Genomic DNA, 21,430 nt, shown 5'->3' on the forward strand with positions numbered 1-21,430 from the left:
GTTGTACTGCGTCTGTCGGCGGTCTGTTTATGTGTCGGGAGCCGCAACACGGGTGTTCATGAGAGCCGCCACGACATGCTTGTCGGCTTATTGCGGCATCCTATCGATATCCTGTGATAGCCTGTGTCTGCTAAATGAATACTGATTCAGTATAAGGTTATTTAGTCATGTGATGCATAATAGATTACTGTATGTGCTTCCCTGTATGCTTATTATTGTTTCTTTCTGTATTTGCAGAAACCACACACACACACACAAACTCAGGCTCATGTACCCACACTCACTCTCATGTTCACACACGCTCATGCCAACACACGTGTTGTGACTGTACGCCCTTGAATGCCTGTAACTCACCTGTGCCTGCAACCCTTCAGTAAAGTGCCTGAACGAACTTCCGATCTCCATTCATTGTGTTCTGAACGATGCCCCGGGGCGAATGGAGCTTTAATCACAGAACCATCACCATACAGTCCTTTCAACCGTAGTCTCCACAATACTCCCCTTACAACAACGGTTGCCCATCCCTAGTTATCTGTCTGATTATTACCCGCTGTGCACGTCAATGAATTACCAGGATTCACTGGAATAAATACAGGTTTAACTATGACACGTCTGTCAACAACTCTCAGTGGTTGTGAGAAATACGTATTCAACATTCTTTCGCTCTGACTCTGTAGGCTGTTTTAGACAATTAAAATTTCTCGGCGCGTTTCCTGTTGTCCTTTCAACTGGATTGGATCGGCAATCGGGGCTCCGCTGGAGGGCAGCTTCTCACCCCTTGGGGAGGAATACGGCCTCCTGTCCATCCGACGGAGTCCAGATCACACGTCCAATCCCATCCTCGTCGCCAAGTTTGTGGTGGAAATCAGTTTATGATCACCTGATGAGAAATAAGAATACAACTCCTAACAGCGCTTTTAGTAATTTATTCTATAAAGAGTCCAAAACAGGCTAGCAGTCCTTACAGACAGACTGTAAACAGACAAAGTCTAATAAGTCAAAGCCCTCGCAAACAGGGTGTCCAAGCGGACCGCATCACCGACATACAGCTTCAGAGCAAACTATCTGGCCAGATAGGGGCAGACTCCTTAAGAGTCTGACCAATTCTTCAGTCTTGAGAAGGGCTTTTTATACAGTTGTTTGTGACGTGTCATCAGAGAAGCATTGTTCCGTTGTTTGTGTAGACGGAGAACTTTGTCCAGAATGTGGTGTTTGAACCACTCATCAGTGTCCATAGATCCATATTGACTTGCCAGCTGTGCTGGTGTCCCAAGATGCATTTCACAACTCATGTAACGCATGACATGACATAAGTGCAGAATACAGGTTACCTCATGACACACATGGAATAGTATGAGTTAAAACTACTCAAACTACTAATTATACTATTAATTTCATGAATAGGAAACCTATAATAAGTTCCAGGGAATAAATGATTAATGTGAGAATTGGCATTGTCTCTCTTTTAACGAGGCCACTTAGTCAACAATTATAGAAACCAAGATGAGAGAAAACCTCTTTGCAAATGTGACACAACAGGTTGAGCTGCTGTGCAGAACAATGGGAAACTCTAGTGTGACTGTCACTTCCGGGCACATCAGCAATCAAGATTTACTCTTTAAATTTGACATCCGTTTAATGACTACAAGAGGGGGGGGGGGAAATGTGCTGAAAAGTTCAGCCGCATCGGCAAAAATGTTCGTGTCTGTAGACCTCTATCCCTAATTCAGAGCTGCTGATTAGAGAGTGGCAGAAAATACCGTGGCAATATTTCTTCTGTGATGGCAGGAGACTACAAGGCTACGCATCAAAAAGGATCTGCAGGGTATTGACTCGTCATAGTGACGAGATACATTTGGTGTACTTGGACGTTTTTGTTTATGACGATCAGCCAGCTAGTAAGATTCCTACCTGTACCTCTGGATCCAGCCATGAAGCCCAGGATCAGGGCCTTCTCCGGTCTGGTGACTTGTTGGCCGTGTTGAACCTCTCCTGGGCGGCTCTGATCTCTCTGAGGAGCACAAACAGCATGTAGCAGAGAATTAAGCTGGCTGAAGAGATAACCGAGAGTTCAAATACACAGACCAGCCTGTTGCTGAGGGACGTGGGCTTTCATTACTCTGGAATATCATAACAAGCTTCACAGATGTTGCATTTATTGTAGGGCTACAGTATTGGATTGCAGATGGAGTGTTCAAAAGCACAAATGGACAACAAATGTTGTCCAGTTGTCTTAGTTTTCCACCACAGAAAACACTCTGAGGATGGGATTTTGACAAATTACATATTTAAAACATAGAACAATAGATTATTTTAGAACCTGGCATGTTAGTGCAATCAACTTGTGAGTCACTAGTGTGTCTTCAGGGGGGGCAGGGTCACACCTGGGGGCGGGGTCACGTATAAAAACAGACTGGAAGACATGCCAGTTTGACATGTAGAGAAACCAGCGAGGATCAGACAGAGAAGTTTATTCCTCCATCTAATAAAACTATTCAGTCAGATGAGCTATTTGTTGTGGGGGGAAAAGTGCAGATAAAATTTCAAGCATTTTCAAACCTTGAAAACGCAACATCATTATTAGTCGAGCCTCTGGCCTCGGTGGAAACATGGCTCTGAGCCGTCTGGAAAAGGCTCAGGTGTGCCTCTACAAGGTGGTCATGGCCGTGTTGTTCACGCTGTTCCGGCTCTTGTCCCCTCGGAGAGCTGCCCTGTCCGGGAAGAAGCTGCCGGCCGTCAGCAACCCTCTCCTGGTCGCGTCGGCGACGCAGCTCGCCAAGAAGATCCGGAGAAGAGAGGTGCGTACCCGGTCACGTCAGGACAGAGTTAGCGTTTTATTGGCTTCAGTCTAATGAATAGCCGATTCTCAGTTAAATATTAAAGTTACGTCTGGGCAATAGGGAAAAAAAAAATATTTACGTTTTTGACCAAATATTTCAATAGTGTGAGGATTTTGTAGTCAATCTTTTTCGAAAATATTTACACAATGAGATTATTGATGAATAATCATCAGTAATGTAGATGGAATGAATAAGTGGGTAATGGCAATTACAAATACAGATAAAACAGAAAAAGACATCACTTCACGACTAGGGTTGGGTTGATTTCCGGGTTTAACTGGTTCGGTTTGGTGTACAGGTTAAACCGGTTTAATTAATGCACAAATTATGTGCCAATCCACAATATAATGTGGAGCTGGTGGTCACTCTATAGGTTTTTTTTTTTTTTAAAGCGATGCCATCTAGTGGACGAACAGCAATGCCCTTGATTTGGTTTATTCCATAATCCATAATTTAACATTTGTGGTTGATAAAATCTCCATGACATCATCCGTGTGCAAAATCAGTAGTAGTTTACTACCTTTCCAGCAATAAAAGTCATAAAAAAAGCACTGAGATTATGTAACAACTGTTATTTTTAGACCGTTAAGCATCGCTGATAGACCTCAGCAGCTTTTGAGGGTTATGAAACCTACTTAACTGAAGACCTTTTTATGTTATTTCTGGCAAAACACATTTAACAACTCTTCCACTGGCGATAAAAGCAGGGCTGAATTTACCAGAAATCACCAAGACCACAGATGCTGTTTAGTAATACAATTGGATGCTGGTTCGGGGTCACTGGGTCACATGATATGAATAAAAATAATAATTTAAGCATATTAATATTATTATAAAATAGAGGAAGCTCTAAAATACCATTAAAAAAGGTGTGTCTTATATTTCCAGTTTAGGAAACCCAATTTGATACTGGTTTAACGTCACAGGGTCACATGACATGGAAGCTATTGATGCCAAATATCCAACTTAAACCTAACTTCACCCCAGTGAAAAACGAAATGGATATCATGTCTATGGTGATGAAATTATCTGTAATAACCGTAGAAAATTAACTTACATTTGCCATCACTTATTTTCATATAAAAATCTATAAAGAAACTAGCTAACTTACATCCCGCGTCATGGACGAGAGGCTAGGCTAAGCTAGTAGCCGAAATGTAGCTAGCGCTAGCATAGCATTTTACGACAGATACACGGGAAACATAGAAAACAACACTCAAACCTTGTTCACTTTGCAGCAAAGGCGAAATGGTTTCACATTAAACCAAGACGTTTCCACAACATAGCACTTTTTGGTAAGTTTTCTCGCGTCCCGTCTTGCGTAGTGGTACAGGAAGGGCGCGAAGCGGAGAAACCGCTTTCAAAATAAAAGCCCGACCGTTGGAAAAAAATAAAAGATGATTCAACCTAAAATAATGCCACTTCTAAATTAACCCTCGCAATTAAACAGCCATTTTAAAAGCGTTGTTACCTTCTGAGGATTTTTTCCCTAATGTGTTTCTGCAGGTGTCAAGTGTGGAGGTGGTGCAGGCTTACATCGACAGGATCCAGGAAGTGAACCCTTTTCTGAACGCTGTGGTAAAAGACAGGTAATAGAATCATCCCTCCATATCTGACAGTTTTACCTAAGTTTATGTTCATGTGGTTATGTGCTCTAGAGCTGCTGCGATTAATCAATTTGTTGATGGGCAGCTATTTAGCTAATTTTTTTAGTCATATTTTTAGCAAATATTTACAAACAGTGGGATTTAAAGAGTTTCATTGGAAGTTATAACTGGCATTTTACACTATTTAAGAGCATTTTATGGACAAAAGAAAATAAAACAATCAAGAAAACATTTTTCAGATTTATTGCTAGTAAAAACAATAGTTATTTTGCACTCATTTCCCATAATAACTTTACTACTGCACAAAATGTCATATTTGCACGGAAAATCAGAAATTTGTATTTGTACTGTACTAAAAAGTATATTAAAGTCATGGTAGTAACTGTCATGGCAAAACTCAAAATTCTATAGCTTTTCTATCACTAAATAGAATTGGGTCAAATATGTCTCTCTGCAGGTTCGATGCTGCTCTCCAGGAGGCCAAGCAGGCGGACAAGCTGATTGAGGAGGAAACTGGAGGAGAGGAGGTGCTGGAGGACCAACTGCCTTTACTGGGAGTGCCTCTGTCTGTGAAAGAGGCCTACGCCCTCCAGGGTAACTTCCAGAAACATAACCTCCTGTCTACCTCTTTCTGTTGATCTTACATTCCTCAAACAACCAATTTACTCCTGATGACCATTAAATTATGTCATATTTTGCAGCAGCTTTGTTGTCACTCTTGAGTTCTGATTTCATGTTGCAGCTGAGTATTTGAACGCACCTCCGTCCTGCAGGTATGCCCCACACTACAGGTGTGGTGTCCAGGCGAGGGGTCGTCGCTGCCGTGGACGCTCCTCCGGTGGCCCTGCTGAAGAGAGCGGGCGCCATCCCGATTGGCGTCACCAACACCAGCGAGCTGTGCATGTGGTACGAGTCCCACAACCACCTCTACGGCGTCACCAACAACCCGTACGACCTGGAGAGGATAGCGGGAGGCAGCTCAGGTTAGAAACCGCCACTGACTTTTAACTGAATGATGGGATCAGACTTTTAATAGTTAGGGGCCAAGAATTCCTGAAACACAGGAGCACAGGAGTCAAAGAACTGTTACAGCTACATGGTTAAAACTATAAACCAACACAAATGTTTGCATTATGGAAGATAAAAGAGAAAACTACCCACCAAGGTGTCTCTGTCCTCTTCCTGGCTCAGGTGGGGAGGGAAGTATACTGGGAGCAGCTGGCTCTGTCATCGGCGTGGGCTCGGACATCGGCGGCAGCATCCGCATGCCCAGTTTCTTCAACGGGATATTCGGCCACAAAACCACTCCTGGTAAGAGAAACGCAACATTAAATATATATTAATTTAAAATCGAGTGATTATCAGCCTTATATTAATCAAAAGAAAAAGAAACACATGAATCATAATGTTGCTGGATGTGAAAACAAGCAACTGTTTGCTCTCAAGTTCACCCTACAAACTCAAAAGGCCGTTAAACATGTCAATGTTGTGTCTCTGCTGCCCCCAAGTGGTCAAAAAGCAGTTGTTGCAAAGAGCACATCCATGTTTCAGAGTTGATGTGTTCCTGCAGGTGTCGTGTCCCCAGAGAACCACCACCCTCCCTGCTCCGGCCGGCACGCAGAGTACGCCAGCAACGGTCCGATGTGCCGCTACGCCGAGGACCTGCTGCCCATGCTCCGGATCATGGCGGGACCCAACGCTGACATGTACGTTTGCATGAGGCTCATATGTCTTTATTTTACTCAAACCCTCATCAAGGGAATTCAAATAACGTCATAACTGCTGTGTTACACAAGGTTGTCGTTGAACAAGAAGGTGGACCTCAAGAAGCTGCGGTTCTTCACAATCCCTCACGATGGCGGTTCTCTGTTCACGTACCCCGTCACCAAGGAGCTCATGGAGATTCAGAGGAAGGTGGTGGAGCGTCTGGAGGCCGACCTCGGAGTGGAAGTCCAAGAAGTGCGTTTCCCTGAGCTCCGCTACGGCATCCAGATCTGGGACACCTACATGGGTCTTCCTGCCAAGGAGGGCAAGGTTAGTCCACCTGATCCAGGGCAGCCTGTCCTCGTATAATACACACACTATGCTACAACATAACTGTGTTTAAAATGTTTCCTTCCCTCAGCCTCCTCTGAAGTGGGCTGAGCTGATGGGGGAACCAGGACGACCCGTGTCGCCTCTGTGGGAGCTGCTGAAATGGATGATGAGAAAATCAGAACATACCACATTTGCTATCGGTAAGACAAATAAAACAAAAACGAATGAGATGATAATCATATTTGCAGTTGTGAATTCTCTCAGCGGTACGTGTGTGTGTGTGTGTTCAGGTCTGGCCCTGCTGGAGATGTGCCGAGCATCCAAACCCTCCACCTTCATCATCCAGCAGAAGGAGAAGCTGCAGAAGGAGTTGGACGAGCTGCTGGGCACCGACGGTGTTTTCCTTTACCCCTCACATCCCAGAGCGGCTCCCAGACATCACCACACACCCTTCAGACCGTGCGAGTTCGCCTACACAGGTCTGTATGACAAACACCAAGACTCTCTGACATCTTCTACCAGCCTGTTTCATCTGTAAGGTTTTACAGTGGATCTCTCGTTCCCTACCTGCAGGCGTCATCAACATCCTCGGGCTGCCGGCCACCCAGTGCCCTCTGGGTCTGGGGGAGGAAGGTCTGCCCCTCGGCGTGCAGGTCGTTGCTGGGAAGCTGCAGGACCGTCTGACCCTCCAGGTGGCGCTCTACCTGGAGGAGACGTTCGGAGGCTGGAGGGACCCCGGGGCCAGCTAAAAACACTCACTCCCACACTGACAGCCGAGACCAACGCATCATTTTCAATACTCCAGATATTTAACAGGCCCCTCCTATTTCTTAGATTTTTATATAATTATTTGTGCCAACTGACTGAACAAAAGTGAATAAAAAGACATAATAAATGTTCATGTTCGTGCTAATGAGTTGTTACAATAAAGCTCACTCATGACTTATAATTCACCCTGTGCAGAATTCTGTTACGTCATGAGAAAAAGCTGCAACCAAACTAGACATCATCACCAAAAACACAGCTTTTTGTACAGTTTGGGAATGAATATCTAATATGCTTTCATGTTTTAATGTTGTGCTCGTGTTTGCCTAATGTAAAAGTCCTGTGTGGAGTGCAGAACTGGGACCTGACTCCATATACATTAAACATAAAGTGTAGTTTGTCCTGTGGGAATATGTACATCTAAACTACAGAGATGGTAGTCAAGTGTGGTAATGATGTGTTCATACAAGCCTGAGGTCGGAATAATGAAACACTAACTGTCTAAGAACATAAACTGTATACATGAAGATTTTTTACAACCACTGGAACAAAGAAGTGACCATATATGGACTGAGGTAATGCAGATGTTGCATAATGCTGCAACTCATTTCATAAAATAAAAAAAGGGAATTATTTCTCTGATTTATAACGTCACCATTTCTTATAACAACATTACACTTTTTTTCTTGCAGCAGGTCAGATGGTTGATGTTCTGTTTTGTTGTGAATTTAACACAAAAAGGTAATCTGGTATGTGTGGGACCATTTTTGTACGTAAACAAGAGTGACAGCACTGAAGTTTCCTGTTTTAGTTAAACGTCTACAGTAAATCCAAGAGAGCCAGAGCTTTAAGAAACCCTCCTAAATACATTGAGAACCGTTTGAATATCTCCTAATAGTGTGATTCTATGGAGGGGAGGGACGGGTGCACACAAACCACAAACAGGAAACCCCTTATACATTCACAAAAAGTCAAAAGTGTCTAAAAAAGATGAGATACGCCTCCCTGGAGTCTGTTTTTCACTTTATTTTCTTCCCTTCTTTGGAAAAAAAGGATGAAAAATGTATAACATCTACCAGAAGGCTCCAAAAAAAAAAGAAAAAGAACTTGACAGCATTGAGAACTAATTTTCTCCGCTCTTTTTTTTTTTTGGTCACCCCGACAGTGACTTGTCATCATAGTTCTTTTCTTTCCGTCACAAACCATGATTCGGTTCTGAAAGGTAGAAGATAAGCTGCAAATGTGACATTCATACAAAAAAATACAGACAGCTCGTCTTTTCTCCTCTCTAGACACGTGACATGCTTGTACCTCGGAGTACAATTCCTCTGATCAGACTGGTGGAAATCTCCTCTCGCCCCTCCTGACCACAGCATCATTCAGCAATCGGAGGGGGACTTAAAAACTGAAACAATAAAAGTGAAAGGGAAACAGGCAAACGAAAAGTACAGAAATATTCTTCAAAGAGTCCTGCATTTTGGCGGTGCAGGAAAAAGGGAGGACCTCTCTCTCCTTGACGACCTCTCACCCGCCCAGTGCTCCATTTGGCCCAAAAATGTGTATACAAATACTTGGATGTGTGTAAACATGTTTTCTTTGAAGTGGATTAAGAAATTTGGGTTGCGTGACTTCCGGGGAAGCAAGAAGCACTTCAGGAGGTGTTGGTGATGGGTTTGTATTTCTTGAGGCGGGTCCACTGTCCTGTGGAGTAGTTCATTTCGAAGACCGTGTCCACCAGCATGGTGGTGCTGCCGGTGCCGTCGGCTTTGGGCAGGACCTCCGTGTGTTCGCTCAGCTTGATCTGGATGATGTCCCCCTGCTCCGGGCACGGGTTCTCTACAAGGACAGGAGGAAGACGGCTGGTTAGCATGGACCCGAGCAGATGGATGCACACGGGGAGGCTTCATGAATTTATACGCTTCATTTACGCTTCCATGCAACTCGGCCTGATGAAGAGCCAATATTTATGTTTGTTTTGTTTTGTGATGACAAGGTTAAAAGCAAATGCATCCAAAGGGATCTGAAAGGAAATATTTCTTATAGTGACAGAATGTATTTGTTGTGCTTGCAGATTTTAACAATGTGTGTCAGACGATCAATAAGGGAAGGGCACACATTTAAACAACTTAGAAAAGGATAAGATTCCTCCTGTACCTCTGGATCCAGCCATGAAGCCCAGGATCAGGGCCTTCTCTGGTCTGGTGACCTTGTTGGCCGTCTTGAACATCTCCTGGGCGGCGTACATCTGGTCCCTCTGAGGAGCACAAACAGCATGTAGCAGAGAGTTTAGCTGGCTGAGGAGAACACCGAGCAGATTCAATACTCCTGAAGTCTTAATAACCGCTCTCTTACCGTGAGTGACAGATTCTTCTTGGGCTGGGGCTGTGGTGGCGTCGGGGTCGGTGTTGGGGTGGGGGTCTGGGGTGTGCTGGGAGGCTGGGTGGGGGTCTCCGGCTGGCTGGCGGTGGCAGCTGCTGGGGGCCCGTTGCTGGCGGGGGTGGAGACCGGCGTGCTGGGGGACGTGGGGGTTGCGGGGTTCGCCGTGTTGCTTGCGTTGTACATGGGCGTTCTCTGTTTGTACTGGCCTGGTAAGGTGGCGGTGGCGGTGGCGCCGGCGCCCGCTGTCGCTGACTCCTCTGGTTGGCGAGCCGACTGCAACGTGTCCCGTCCAGAACCACCAGCATTCGCTTCATGGGGAGGTTGGTGAAGAAAAGACATTGTGAGATTGACACCTTCTGATGCCTGCAGGGAGGAATTCTCTGCCTCTTTGAACGAATAAGTGCATGAAAGCAACGACCCTGGAGGCAAGAGATGTTTTTACAAACAACGCTCTCGTCTAACCTGGCTGGGCCTCGGAGCTGGGAATGTAAGAGGACGAGGGAACCATGCTGGGAGTGGCTGGTAGGTAGCTGGTCGACGGCAGAGGGTTCTCGTTCAACGCCCCGAGTTTCTGAAAAACAAAACAGCTTCTGTTACGATGGAGCCAAAGTCAAACTTGGAGATGAAACAAGAGAAATCCATGTGTAAGTGATGTGAAGGTCAGGAGTGGAGCACCTGTGCAGAGACGAGGCCGGCAGCATAGTCCGGTGTTGTGTTTTCCACCACCGCGGCTGCTGCTGCTTCTTCTTTGGCTGCTTTCTCTCCGGCCTCCGTTTCTGAAGCGGAAGAAAACATTAATACCGACGAGTACATTCATGGTGAAGCTTTAAAACTTGGGCCAATGGAGGACTGGAAATATAATTACCCAAAGTCTTTCTTCTCCTCTTCGCTTCTCTTCCAGCTCCAACCATATCCAGCTCTGAAATATCCAACAGCTGAAAAGGAAGGGGAAAAAAAATGTGAGAAGGATTCAAACAACAGTGAAATGAAAACACAACAGACACCATGCATACCGGTATGTGCAGGATTTGTTTACATTTTCTGGCGGCAGTTCTGGAAATCTGATATTACCTTGACCCCCCTCTCCTTACGCAGGGGCGTCCGTGCTGGGGCGATAGGTGTGCGGTTACTGGGGGGGCTGAATATACTGGGGGCAGTAGGACTGCGGAATGGGGCCTTGGGAATCCCCTTGAGAGGAGCTAAATAGTCAGAATAAAAAGTTAACATTTTGACAGATAAAAATCAAAGTTTAAAGCACTGAAAGAAGTTGTGTGCGTTGCATTTATAGATCCACAACTTACTCGTAGTGTCAATCTTTTTAACCATTCCTCTCCCTTTGGCGTGAAAAGGCACTCCGGCTGTCTTTTTTAACTGTTGGGCTGTTTCTGTGGCTGGAAGGTAAAAGAAAAGAATACGCAATAGAGTAAAAATACTGGAAATTCTTTGATTGTAACTCAAAGAAAACTCAACCACTTCTCTGGAACAGTTATACAGTGAACATAAATAATCATCAAACAGGCACTCTTTTTCCCTTGTACACAATTATAACCAAAACTATCAAATAAACATGAAGTTTCAAGTAACTTACATTTCTGTAGCAGCTCTGCTCTGAGGGTGGCACTCTTGGGCTTCCTCTTCAGCTGGAAATGTTTGACAGGGGGTGTAAGCGGTCCCACCAGAGTGGTTAACGCACTCTTGTTCAGGTACTGGCACTCCAGGGGGAGCATGGCAGACGCCTCGCACTCGCTCACTGGGGAGAAGAGGAGGGGAAGCGATTAACCACTAAAATTACCACAGTGCAGATACTCAACTGTATGTACTTAAGTATGCACAGTGGCATCTAACACTCCCATCACATTTGACTTGTCCAGGTTCAGCAGATGTCTCATTTTGGGAAGAATTGGGGCACTTTGGTGGTTCTTTTCCCTTAATACTAGTGTAAATACTACTGTGTAAAAACAGTGAAATATATGCTCACCTGGTCTACAAATTCCCACCTTTCACAAAGCTTTATGACTATATTGACAAGTAAAATACAAGACACCGTCGTCACACATTCCCTACCTTTCTCTCTGAGCTCTCCGAGAATATCCTGCACATTGGGATTCTGTTCCTCCAAGTCCAGATTCAGAGAGCCGGTCTCCGGGAAGGACTTGAGGATGTCTGCAACCATCAGCACCCATGGCTCTGAATCCACCGTAGCCAGCTGGATGATCTCCGACAGGGCCTCCTTCATCTGGTGAGAGGGAGACGGTGTTATTGAAAAACTTTAAGGAAAAAAACAGAGACGCCTTATGCTGCCTAAGAAGTTCATGATCTGTTAATTACCGTTAATAACCATTTTTCCGGATTCATCTTTACAGTTTTTTTTTAAATAAATTATTTATTTATTTTGTCTGACCAACAGACAGAAAATCCTCACTGCATCTAGCAGCAATCAAATCATGTCACAATTCATCTGATATCCTTCTACGACCTGCAACGGCACAAAAGAGCCACCTGATGACTGTACAACAAACAATGCACTCTTTAGAGTTTACAGGTGAGCACATTTCTATTACTTATGATTGTAAAACAAAACAAGAACCAGGGCTGAGAAGTAATTATGTATATTTACTAAAGTTATAAACTTAAATACAATTCTGAGGTAATTTACTTTAATGTTTCTCCTATATATATATATATATATATATTTCAACACTTTGTATCTGCTGGAAATTACAGTTACTTTGACCATCATCATTTCTCATAGCAGAATGCACTTAATCAGCATAAAAAATATCCATCGTTATTGATGAAACTACTCAACAGTGTAGGAAGACATGATTAATCGATCAACGGGAAATTAACTGGCAACCATTTGGCTGATTTAATAATTTCTTAAGCACCAATTTGCTGATTTATTTGACTATATTTGGAGTATGATTACATTGAGGTACTGCTTTTATTTAGGTATAATAACACATCAATACTTCTCCTACCACAGTATATTTAAGCGATTGGAGCCTAAGGAGCTCTCAGATCAGATACCGCATCTGTTTTGTCAACAAACTGCGTGAATATGCATGAAAACGATGACGGGTATGAAGCGTTTAAGACACAACAAGTCATATGTGGGAGAGATGAAGTACCGCCCTCCAGTCGGTTACCTCGCTTTCTTGCGCCCATCCCACCATAATGTCTGCGCGAGTCCCGCTAGGCTAATGTCTCCCGCAGTCGCTGCTGAACCACCGCGGAGAAAACGCAGTTATTAGTGAAAGTCGCGTAGCTACCTAACGTGAATCCGCATAGATGATGCTCTCCAGACACTGAGGTAACAAAAAAAATAAGTCAGCTCACAGGAATGATAGCTGCTTTCAGGCGTTTACGTTAGCTAAAGGTATTAACCGTCGACAGCGGTTACGAGCTAACGCTAACTAAATAAATACAATCCCGAGTTCAGAGGTTTCACCGGCGACACAAAACACTCACAGGAGCAGCACTGTTTTTTTTTGTTCTGTAGAGGTTAGCGAGCTCAATTCTCCGCCTTTGTATTTAAGTTGTTAGCTTAGTTTATCCGTGAGGCTAACAGCCAGCTAACCCACCTCGTCAACGGTCCGCCTGGGGAGATGCAGCATCCCGAGCAGGAGTTTCAGCTTCACCGGCGGCGACAAGCTGGAGAAGCACAGCCGTATGTTGTCGATGACCGACACGGTGAGGAGCGAGGCGATGCTCGGGGGCGTCCACAGCTCGTCCGTGGATCCCAATTTGTTGTGAAGCCACAGGCCGGTGTCGCTGTCCTTCATCGACGCCATCTTGGAAAAAGAAGTGTTTTGAGTTCGGGCATTTTAACGGGCTACCTAAGAAAACAGTCAGGACCCCGCCCACACCGACGTCCGGGTCATTTGACAGCAACACACCATAACACAATCTTAAATAAATATAGGTGTAATTCATCTTTAAAACTATGGCCACATCCCTGGTTTGATCAACTTTGTTTGTCCATATGTATTTTTATTTTATTTTATTTTTTTGCTAATAAAGTTTTTAAAAATACTGTCTTTCACCTTACAAATGTCTGGCACAAAGGTGCATGTTATTCCATTTTTTCTAACTTAATTATTCTTATAAAACAGTTATTCCACATGTATTATTTGCACTGCACAGTACAAAATAACTGAAACAAATATGAGTTTATGAAGCAGTTTAGCTTAAAGAGGTGGAGGTTTTATTTAATATAACTTCATATAGATGGGATACTTTAATCTATAGCATATATTATACAAACCGATCCTAAATTTGGTGTTTTATCTTAATCTGATGGATTGACTCGTAACAAAATGAGCTGTAAAACAAATGCATTTAAATAAAGTACAATATTCCCTCTGAAATGTTGAGTAGTAGCAGTAAATATATATATACAAATCATGTACAGCACTTGATTAAATGTACTTCTTTACTTCCGACTGTTGATGATAAACTAAAGTCAAGTGCCTTTTATTTTGAATGTTTTCACCGGAAGTCTCGAGTCTGGTCGCCAAAGCAAATCTTGACGAATCACGCGCATGCGCGCTCCCTTAATCTACATTAAACAATCCTAGGTGGGCATTTTGCGCAAATCTGGCGTTGAGCAAATTATCATCGACTGATTGACGGTAGGTCGACATGCGGTTCGTTAAATAATCAATAATTATTCACCTGTAATCTGTATTTTGTTTCCTAATAAATATATATTTACCGATGAAAACGGGACTATTTTCTAAACAAAGGTGATTCTGTCGTTTGACCGACTGCTGGTCGAGAACGCTGGGACATTCTCGGTATATTGCATTTAAACACATTTAATGTCTTATTCCAAAAAAGGAACCCGAGCCCATCATCCCCACCATGGCGTCCAGCGGATATCTGCAGGCGGCGGTGCTCCTTCTAGCGGTCCAGCTCCTGTGTGTCGGTGCGGCGGACGCGGACCAGGAGACCGGGACCGTCATCCCTGCCGAAAGTAGGTGCATTTTAAAATATGAGGTTTGGATTTTTATGTTATTTAGAAAAAAAAAATGACTGTCAGGGAGGACATTTGTGATGTTTTCACAGCAGGTCCCTCAGAGGTTGCTAGGTGGGGATTGTAGGTCATCCTAATTGGTGTCACATATATGTGATATATATATATATATATATCTTCTTTAAGACCCATTTTATCATCTGGGGGTTCAAACTGTGCACACATAAAAACAAAAACCTATTTTGCATTGAAGCCACCATTGGTGATTATTGTTGATTTGACCCCTTTGTTGTGTAAACAAAATAGATGTAGCCCCTCCCACTGAACCCAAATTTAAAAAGTCAACATAAACAACCCCCTCCTCCCATTCAGCCCTACCACTAACTAATATTTCAGCTGACATCTCTGAGACTCGGATGTGAGAGACTCACTTCATCTGTCCTGTTTGACCTGTTGACCTTTGCAGGTCGCCCGTGTGTGGACTGCCACGCGTTTGAGTTCATGCAGAGGGCCCTGCAGGATCTAAAGAAGACCGCGTTCAACCTGGACGCCCGGGTAGGTGACATTTAGTTTTTAGTTTGAGGGATTCTTCATCTCCCATGCCTGAAGTGTTAAACCCTCGTGATTCACCCGCTGATGAGACAACGATGACTTTGTCCGTGAGTTGCTTATTATCGGGTTGGATATCGGAAGTGTTATGATACGTAATTTAAACGCCACACATGCATTGTGTTTAATGGCATCATATGTGGCAGGATTCACAATAAAGTCATACAATAAGTATGTCTTTATATACATGTATATGATTTAGCTAATTACAGTGACAAAACAAAATGTAAGAAACTATTTCCAATGTCAATAATGATTCAATTAAATTCATTTTAATGCATTATCTTGGGTTTCGTGTCTTCAGGAGAATTATCTTCAAATAAAAGCAGGGAAATTAATATTTTACCTCAAAATCTGTGACAAAAAAGAAGCAAATTTAATCTTTTTGATCAACTCAGAGCTCCTCCCATCTGGAAAACAGCGCCTGATTTTTAAAAATACAAATGAAGCTGATGTTTACGTGTTATTGTGTTGCAGACGGAGACGCTGGTGCTGAGGGCCGAGAGGAGGGCTCTGTGCGACTGCATGCCCACCAACTCACTGCGCTGACCGCACCCCCGAGGACACGCCCACCCCTGTCACCACGCCGACAACAAGCCCCGCCCTGAACCTCACCAAACAGCGGTTTTCATCTTTAACTCATCCATGCGATAGGCACTTTATTTTCTTTGGTCTCATCTCAGCGTCGAGTGAAGCTTTGATGCATCAGAAGGTTGTTTTTGCCTTATTGGGGGACGACTTTTCTACCACTGATGGGTTTTTTTGCATCGTGAAACACACGCCTGTGTAATTAGTTTGTTTCCATCGTCGTGGGATTTCGGGTTCAGTTCTCATTCTATGAAACATAACTATTCTTTTGTACTTTTTTGAGTATTTGACTGTATGGCGTAGATACAGTAGAATGCATCCATACATCTCCTCGTTGAATGTGTTGTACGAGATTAATGTTTACAACGATTATACACATCAAACTGTAGCATCACGTGGAGTTTATTTAACCGCTCAACAATATTTCAATGACAATAATTTAGGAATCGGTCAAATTTCACTGATTCATAAGAATTGATTTGCAGCCTGGCTTCTTTTGCTAAAAAACAAAGTAAGTTGGGTTTTTTTTTTGTGATAACCATGAAGATTTTTTTTATAAAGAAATTTTAACCGGAAGTTCAAACAATATTTTAAGAGGTTTTTTTAGGAGAAAAAAAGCGTACTTGTCTTGATTTAGCACAGCACTGTAGCATGAATTCACAGCACTTTTTGTTAACCTACTGTTAATGTAGATTGTATGTAGAGATTCTGTACACGTACACGGGTTTTATCTGTCTGACAGAGTCGTATGCAAGAGTAGCGACGGAGAATATATGGAGCGAGCTGCGTTACGGGAGGACGGATGGAGGAAGGCCGGCTGCAGCCGGGGACATGGAGATAGAAATGATAATCGTCTTGTTGTTGCTCGTTCATGAACAGTGTACTTTGTTAACATTATGTCACAAGACACCCGATTTCTTGTCTTAATGTATCAATAAAAACAACGAATGATCTCTACTGCTTTTGTGATTTTTGTTGTATGTTCATTTATTGTGTGTAGAAAGTTCTTCAACTAACAATCATTTTCATTACAAATTAATCCACCCATTATTTTTCTTCCTTCCTTCATTAATTGCTAGTTTCATAAAATAAAGATATTTAGTTTTATTGTCACAGAAGCATATTTGCTAATATCACATACACTAAGAATTGATTATGAAAATAGGTTTCAGCTTCATTTCCTGTTGATTGACTACAGTTTTACTGCCATGAATCTGATTTTCTCAATCGTTGTCAAGATGTCGCATTGAGCTCTATTTTTCCTCTTTCTTTGACATTCTAGAATAAATTATTCATCCATTAATACGATTTTCCAGATTAATTGACAGCAGGTTATGTATTTGGGTGGTGCCAGTCACAGAAAGTGATGCTTCAAGGTCTTGCTGTTTTCGCTGACCTCATCCCCACCCACACCCTCACACAGCTCTTCACTTATTTACAACAGGGATTACAGCATGGGGGGGGGGGGACCTTAGCCTGCAGTACCCCGTCTACACCAGCAGGAGGAGCCCACGGTAAAGGCATGCGGCCAGCTGTGTCGCAGCGATGCAGCACTCTTCTCTCTCTGCTCTCTGCCTCCCCCCCACGGCTGTGAATGCAGATGGGGGTGAGACACTGTAAATAGATGCAGGAGGAGGGAAGTGAGGCAGCACGCTGCCCGCAGTGACCTGGCAGGAATCTCAGCCCGGAGGCAAAACACAGGCGAGTCCCCCCTTTGTACTGCACCACAGCAGCCTCGTTCCTCAGGGTAGTCCCGGTTGTGTTGCTGAGGCAGCTTTATAACCCGGCAGACTTTTATAGGAAGGAGCAACTGAGAGGGACGCCAAGTATACGCTGAATCACTGTGAAGCATCCCTGTTGTCAAGCAGCCTCCACTCTCTCTCTCTCTCCCACTCCTTCACTGGCTCCTTCTCTCCACACTTTCAACTTTTCTTTCATCTGCTGCTGGAAAAGCTGACTGGATGGTTCCAGCACTTTCAGATTCTCTGGCGGGGCCAAGCAAGCAAAAATCCTCGATATTTCCCTCCCCTGTTATCTCACGTTGGCATTGCTTTGTCCTTGCCGCAAAAGTTTGCTCACCTCGCCCGAAATGTGGGAGTTGCTGAGCAGAACGGAAGGCGATCCCCGGCCTGGGTGACAACGCCAGCCTCTGTGCTTTATGTGGGAAGGTCAGAGGTCACGTTACAACTCTTTATCGATGTGCATCAACCTGCATTTTCTCGACATCTTCAACGTGTCTGATACTGGAACCTCAGATCCCGTTCTGGTAAATGCTCTCCATCCAGAGAGTCAGATTTTGCTTCTTCAGTCTTTTTGGAGAAATCTGTGAGGGGAAAACAAAAACAAACTTAAAGTAGCAAAAAAATGCAAATTGCAGCAGAGATGAGTGTTAACATGTTGGTCATCACAGAACGATCAATGAGATGCTAGAATCAAAGACCGGCAGCTGGTGTGAAATGGAACTGCGAGGGAAAATAAAGCTGCTCACCATCTGGTGACGCCTCTTTGTGACGAGGAACCAAAACAACAATAAAAACAACACAAAGAAAACAACCTCATGAGTCACCACTGGATTGATAAGAAGACCAACATGACATCCCCTCCCACAAGTAATGCATAATGTCCATTATCTGCAATAAATGAGTGCAGGGAGGACAGATCTGTGTTTATTTATCCACTTACCCGTAAAAAATGATATTAAATCATCCAAACATCATTTCCCTGCTGATATAACTTATGGTTTCAGAGTTTGAGGAAGGTGAGCTGAATCTGTGAACATCCTCAGTCATCATGGTGGATTTATAGACAAAGAATCCAAGATATATTCAGTGTAAATATTTGGTTATTTGCCCTTTGACCTTGTTTTAAACGTGCCCAGAAAGTCTTCCTCGGAGCTGAAGTATATTGTGCTTTTAAAAGATTCAGTGTGAGATTTATTCGGTGCTTCTTGGTGTCTCCGCCCTGCAGGCCACGGCAACAAGAAGACGCCGGGGAATTTGCCAACGCTAGCAGGGCCTCATGAATAAGTCATCCGCGCGATTATGCATTAATTATATGAATATTTTTTGCCGGCCCACCAATAGATTAGTCGTTACATGACCACCTCAGAAAACGCATGACCTGCTGGAGAGACGGACAGGAAGTGACAGAGGGAGAGCAGTTTTTTTTAAAAAGGAGGAATAATTTGAATTTCAAGACACGTTTGAAATGTTGAGGTAAGCAGAGAGCACCAGCAAACTACAACACAGATGTGCCTCAGCTGGTTGCCAAGGCAACCTGAGCAGCAACCTCCACTATAAAGCATGTTTATACCCTAATAGACTATAGGCTTCAGTAGATCCAGTTCAGGATAACAAAGCCAGTATTTATGATATTCAATTTAAATTAAAACTCTCAAATCCTGTTTATTTGGCCGTCATATTGCACTGGCTTGAATTTAATACATGACCGTTTATGCACTTAATAATACCAGTTGAGAAAAGGCTCAGTGTGTAATATAAAAACAAGCTTCCTGTGGACTGCATTGGATCGTGCAGGTGAACTTAACACTCCAATAACAGTGTGGATATTGCAGTGAGGAGCACAACAGCAGTCTTCAGCGTGGAAGGGGTTAACTGTGTGAACGCGCTCTCTTTTGGTCTTTTGCTGACTAATGCAGCCAGAAGTGCTACTTCTAATGACACCCATGCTGCCACTTCATTTAGTGCATCTATAACTGGTTGTAAATAGCTGTTCACGAAGCTGCTAACTGGCTGGATTGCTTCGTGATTATAATCACTGGAACGTCATTCAGCTACGTTTCAGTTTTCTCTTAAGTTAAAGGGGATTTAGAGCATATTTAATCATCTTCTTGAAGATCTTTCTCCATGTTTGCATCCGCCTTTTTGTTTCCTTTAATAATATGATATTAAAGGAAATCCACTGTAGTGTTGCCTAAAAAAACTCTTCCACATTTGGTTTATTCCTGTTTAAACTGAGTAACAGCTCCAGATTCCAGTATGGCTTCATGTCTCTGACCTGTGACCACAAGAGGGCGACAGGCCTCTGGTAGGAAGTCACACATGAACACACACACACACAATCACACACAGATAACACATATGAAACCGTGTCTAAATGTAAAGGACTCATTAGCTTATTTCTTGACTTCACAAACCAATTTCATGATGAATAAACACCATAAAACATGCAAAATATTTGCTTGCATGCATTATATGTCCAGGGCTTTTATTGTGAAAGGTAAGAATGGAAGGAGTGGGTCTGGTCTGTTGCCTGTGTCATGGTTGGAAGGAGAAATAAAGTTTGCAAATTTGAGTGCTGTAGTGTTTTGTGTCGTATCTTTAGAGGAATATGAGGACTGTGGATGAATCTGGAGCAGGTAGCTCTCAGATAGATCCTGACTCGTTTTCTTCTCCTGCAGCAACAACAATGTGGGATCTCTTTTCCACCGACGGCACAACTTTAGAGGTCATGTTGACCGGCAAAACACAAAAGGACGAGAGGCAACATGATGATGTGTGGATGTGGTGGGGATGGCAAGAAGGGAGGGGGGGCTCTTCACATGTGCTCAGAAGTGTTTCATAATTTATCCATGTAATCATATCATAACATCACCAGTTAGAATATCTCAAGGACATGTGGGGGCTCTTTTTAAATGATTTGAACAATTTAATTATGATGAAACTTAAACTTTCTTCAGAGCTGCTAAAACAGAGGAGAGGAGACAAAAACCTGCCGTAGCCGAGCTTCTGGAGAGCAGAGTCTCGTCGGGCTCCCTGTCGCTGAAATAGGTCAAGAGGTCACGGCTGGAGACTCAGCAGTGGCACGATGACCTTTAGAGGGGGGTTTCCTCAGCTGCAGGAAAACACAGAGTGTCAGAGGTCATATTCAACATTATTAGAACAATATGTGGGGTTCAACGGGTTTCCTCACGTAGAGAAGAGTGTTCAGTGTTGGTGGACATGTTAGTTTGTTACTTTATGACCACATGGGGCCAAAAAACTTTATGTCAAACACATCGTGCAGTTTGAACATACAGAAAAATGTTTGGGTGGAGGTTTTCAAAATTGTGGCACAGACTTGCTGATGAAGAATGATAATATAATTATAATATAATAAAATATAATTATTATTATGTATGTCTTATTTATTTATTTAATCTTGGGTATCTTTAATGGTTTCCCATCATTTGCTTATTCATCCTCAAAAATCAGATGTTTTCACAACTCGATTATTTCCTGGTTGCGACATTACCGACAGCACTTGAAGGTTGCACCGCCAGGAGTCGAACAGCAGCACTGCGCATGCTCGGAGCATCTTCCAACCGGTCGGCGTGGTGAGTCGCGCTGCAGAGCTGATGCGTAGAAAAGCATCTTCCGATGCATTTTTTTTTAAAGAGCAAACGTCCGGGCTGAGCAGAGCATGTGATGACTTTTAAACTGCAGGTTCTCACCTGACTGACCCCCCCCCCCCCCCCCCCCCCCCCCCCCCATGGTGAAGGAAGAGGAGGAAGAGGAGGAGGAGGAGGGGGATACCTCGAGCAGGAGGGAGTGGGGGTGGATGCAGTCTTATCAATAGCAGGTTGCCTCTGATAATCCGGTTCAAACTAGTTCTGCTACACAGGCTCG

The 21,430-nt window shown here is 43.5% G+C and overlaps 3 protein-coding genes across 4 annotated transcripts; 2 read left to right on the forward strand and 1 right to left on the reverse strand.

Moving 5' to 3' along the window:
* Window positions 1-2,463: 2,463 nt before the first annotated feature.
* LOC311009235 (fatty-acid amide hydrolase 2-A-like) lies at window positions 2,464-7,903 on the forward strand. Its single transcript, XM_084003259.1, has 10 exons — window positions 2,464-2,798; window positions 4,347-4,429; window positions 4,905-5,041; window positions 5,221-5,430; window positions 5,639-5,758; window positions 6,018-6,153; window positions 6,244-6,481; window positions 6,573-6,684; window positions 6,775-6,963; window positions 7,058-7,903. Exons 1-10 carry the CDS (start codon window positions 2,610-2,612, stop codon window positions 7,231-7,233), a joined length of 1,590 nt encoding a protein of 529 aa, XP_083859385.1. The 5' UTR covers window positions 2,464-2,609; the 3' UTR covers window positions 7,234-7,903.
* Window positions 7,904-8,255: 352 nt separating this feature from the next.
* On the reverse strand, window positions 8,256-13,594 carry nelfa (negative elongation factor complex member A). The gene is made up of 11 exons (XM_084003258.1): window positions 13,213-13,594; window positions 11,693-11,864; window positions 11,217-11,378; window positions 10,930-11,019; window positions 10,700-10,827; window positions 10,494-10,563; window positions 10,304-10,404; window positions 10,091-10,199; window positions 9,602-9,936; window positions 9,404-9,503; window positions 8,256-9,085 (listed from the first exon to the last, which is right to left on the reverse strand). Exons 1-11 carry the CDS (start codon window positions 13,420-13,422, stop codon window positions 8,901-8,903), a joined length of 1,662 nt encoding a protein of 553 aa, XP_083859384.1. The 5' UTR covers window positions 13,423-13,594; the 3' UTR covers window positions 8,256-8,900.
* nicol1 (NELL2 interacting cell ontogeny regulator 1) lies at window positions 12,795-16,736 on the forward strand. Of its 2 annotated transcripts, none has more exons than XM_084003261.1 (4): window positions 12,795-12,941; window positions 14,471-14,606; window positions 15,073-15,161; window positions 15,693-16,736. In XM_084003261.1, exons 2-4 carry the CDS (start codon window positions 14,495-14,497, stop codon window positions 15,762-15,764), a joined length of 273 nt encoding a protein of 90 aa, XP_083859387.1. In that variant the 5' UTR covers window positions 12,795-12,941; window positions 14,471-14,494; the 3' UTR covers window positions 15,765-16,736. The 2 variants fall into 2 exon arrangements, with proteins under 2 accessions (XP_083859387.1, XP_083859386.1); XM_084003260.1 differs by lacking the exon at window positions 12,795-12,941 and adding an exon at window positions 14,104-14,262 and having other exon boundaries at window positions 15,693-16,735.
* The last annotated feature ends 4,694 nt before the right edge of the window (window positions 16,737-21,430 follow it).

The sequence above is a fragment of the Eutrigla gurnardus genome (assembly GCF_963514095.1).
Source record: "Eutrigla gurnardus genome assembly, chromosome: 23".
NCBI lineage: Eukaryota > Metazoa > Chordata > Actinopteri > Perciformes > Triglidae > Eutrigla > Eutrigla gurnardus.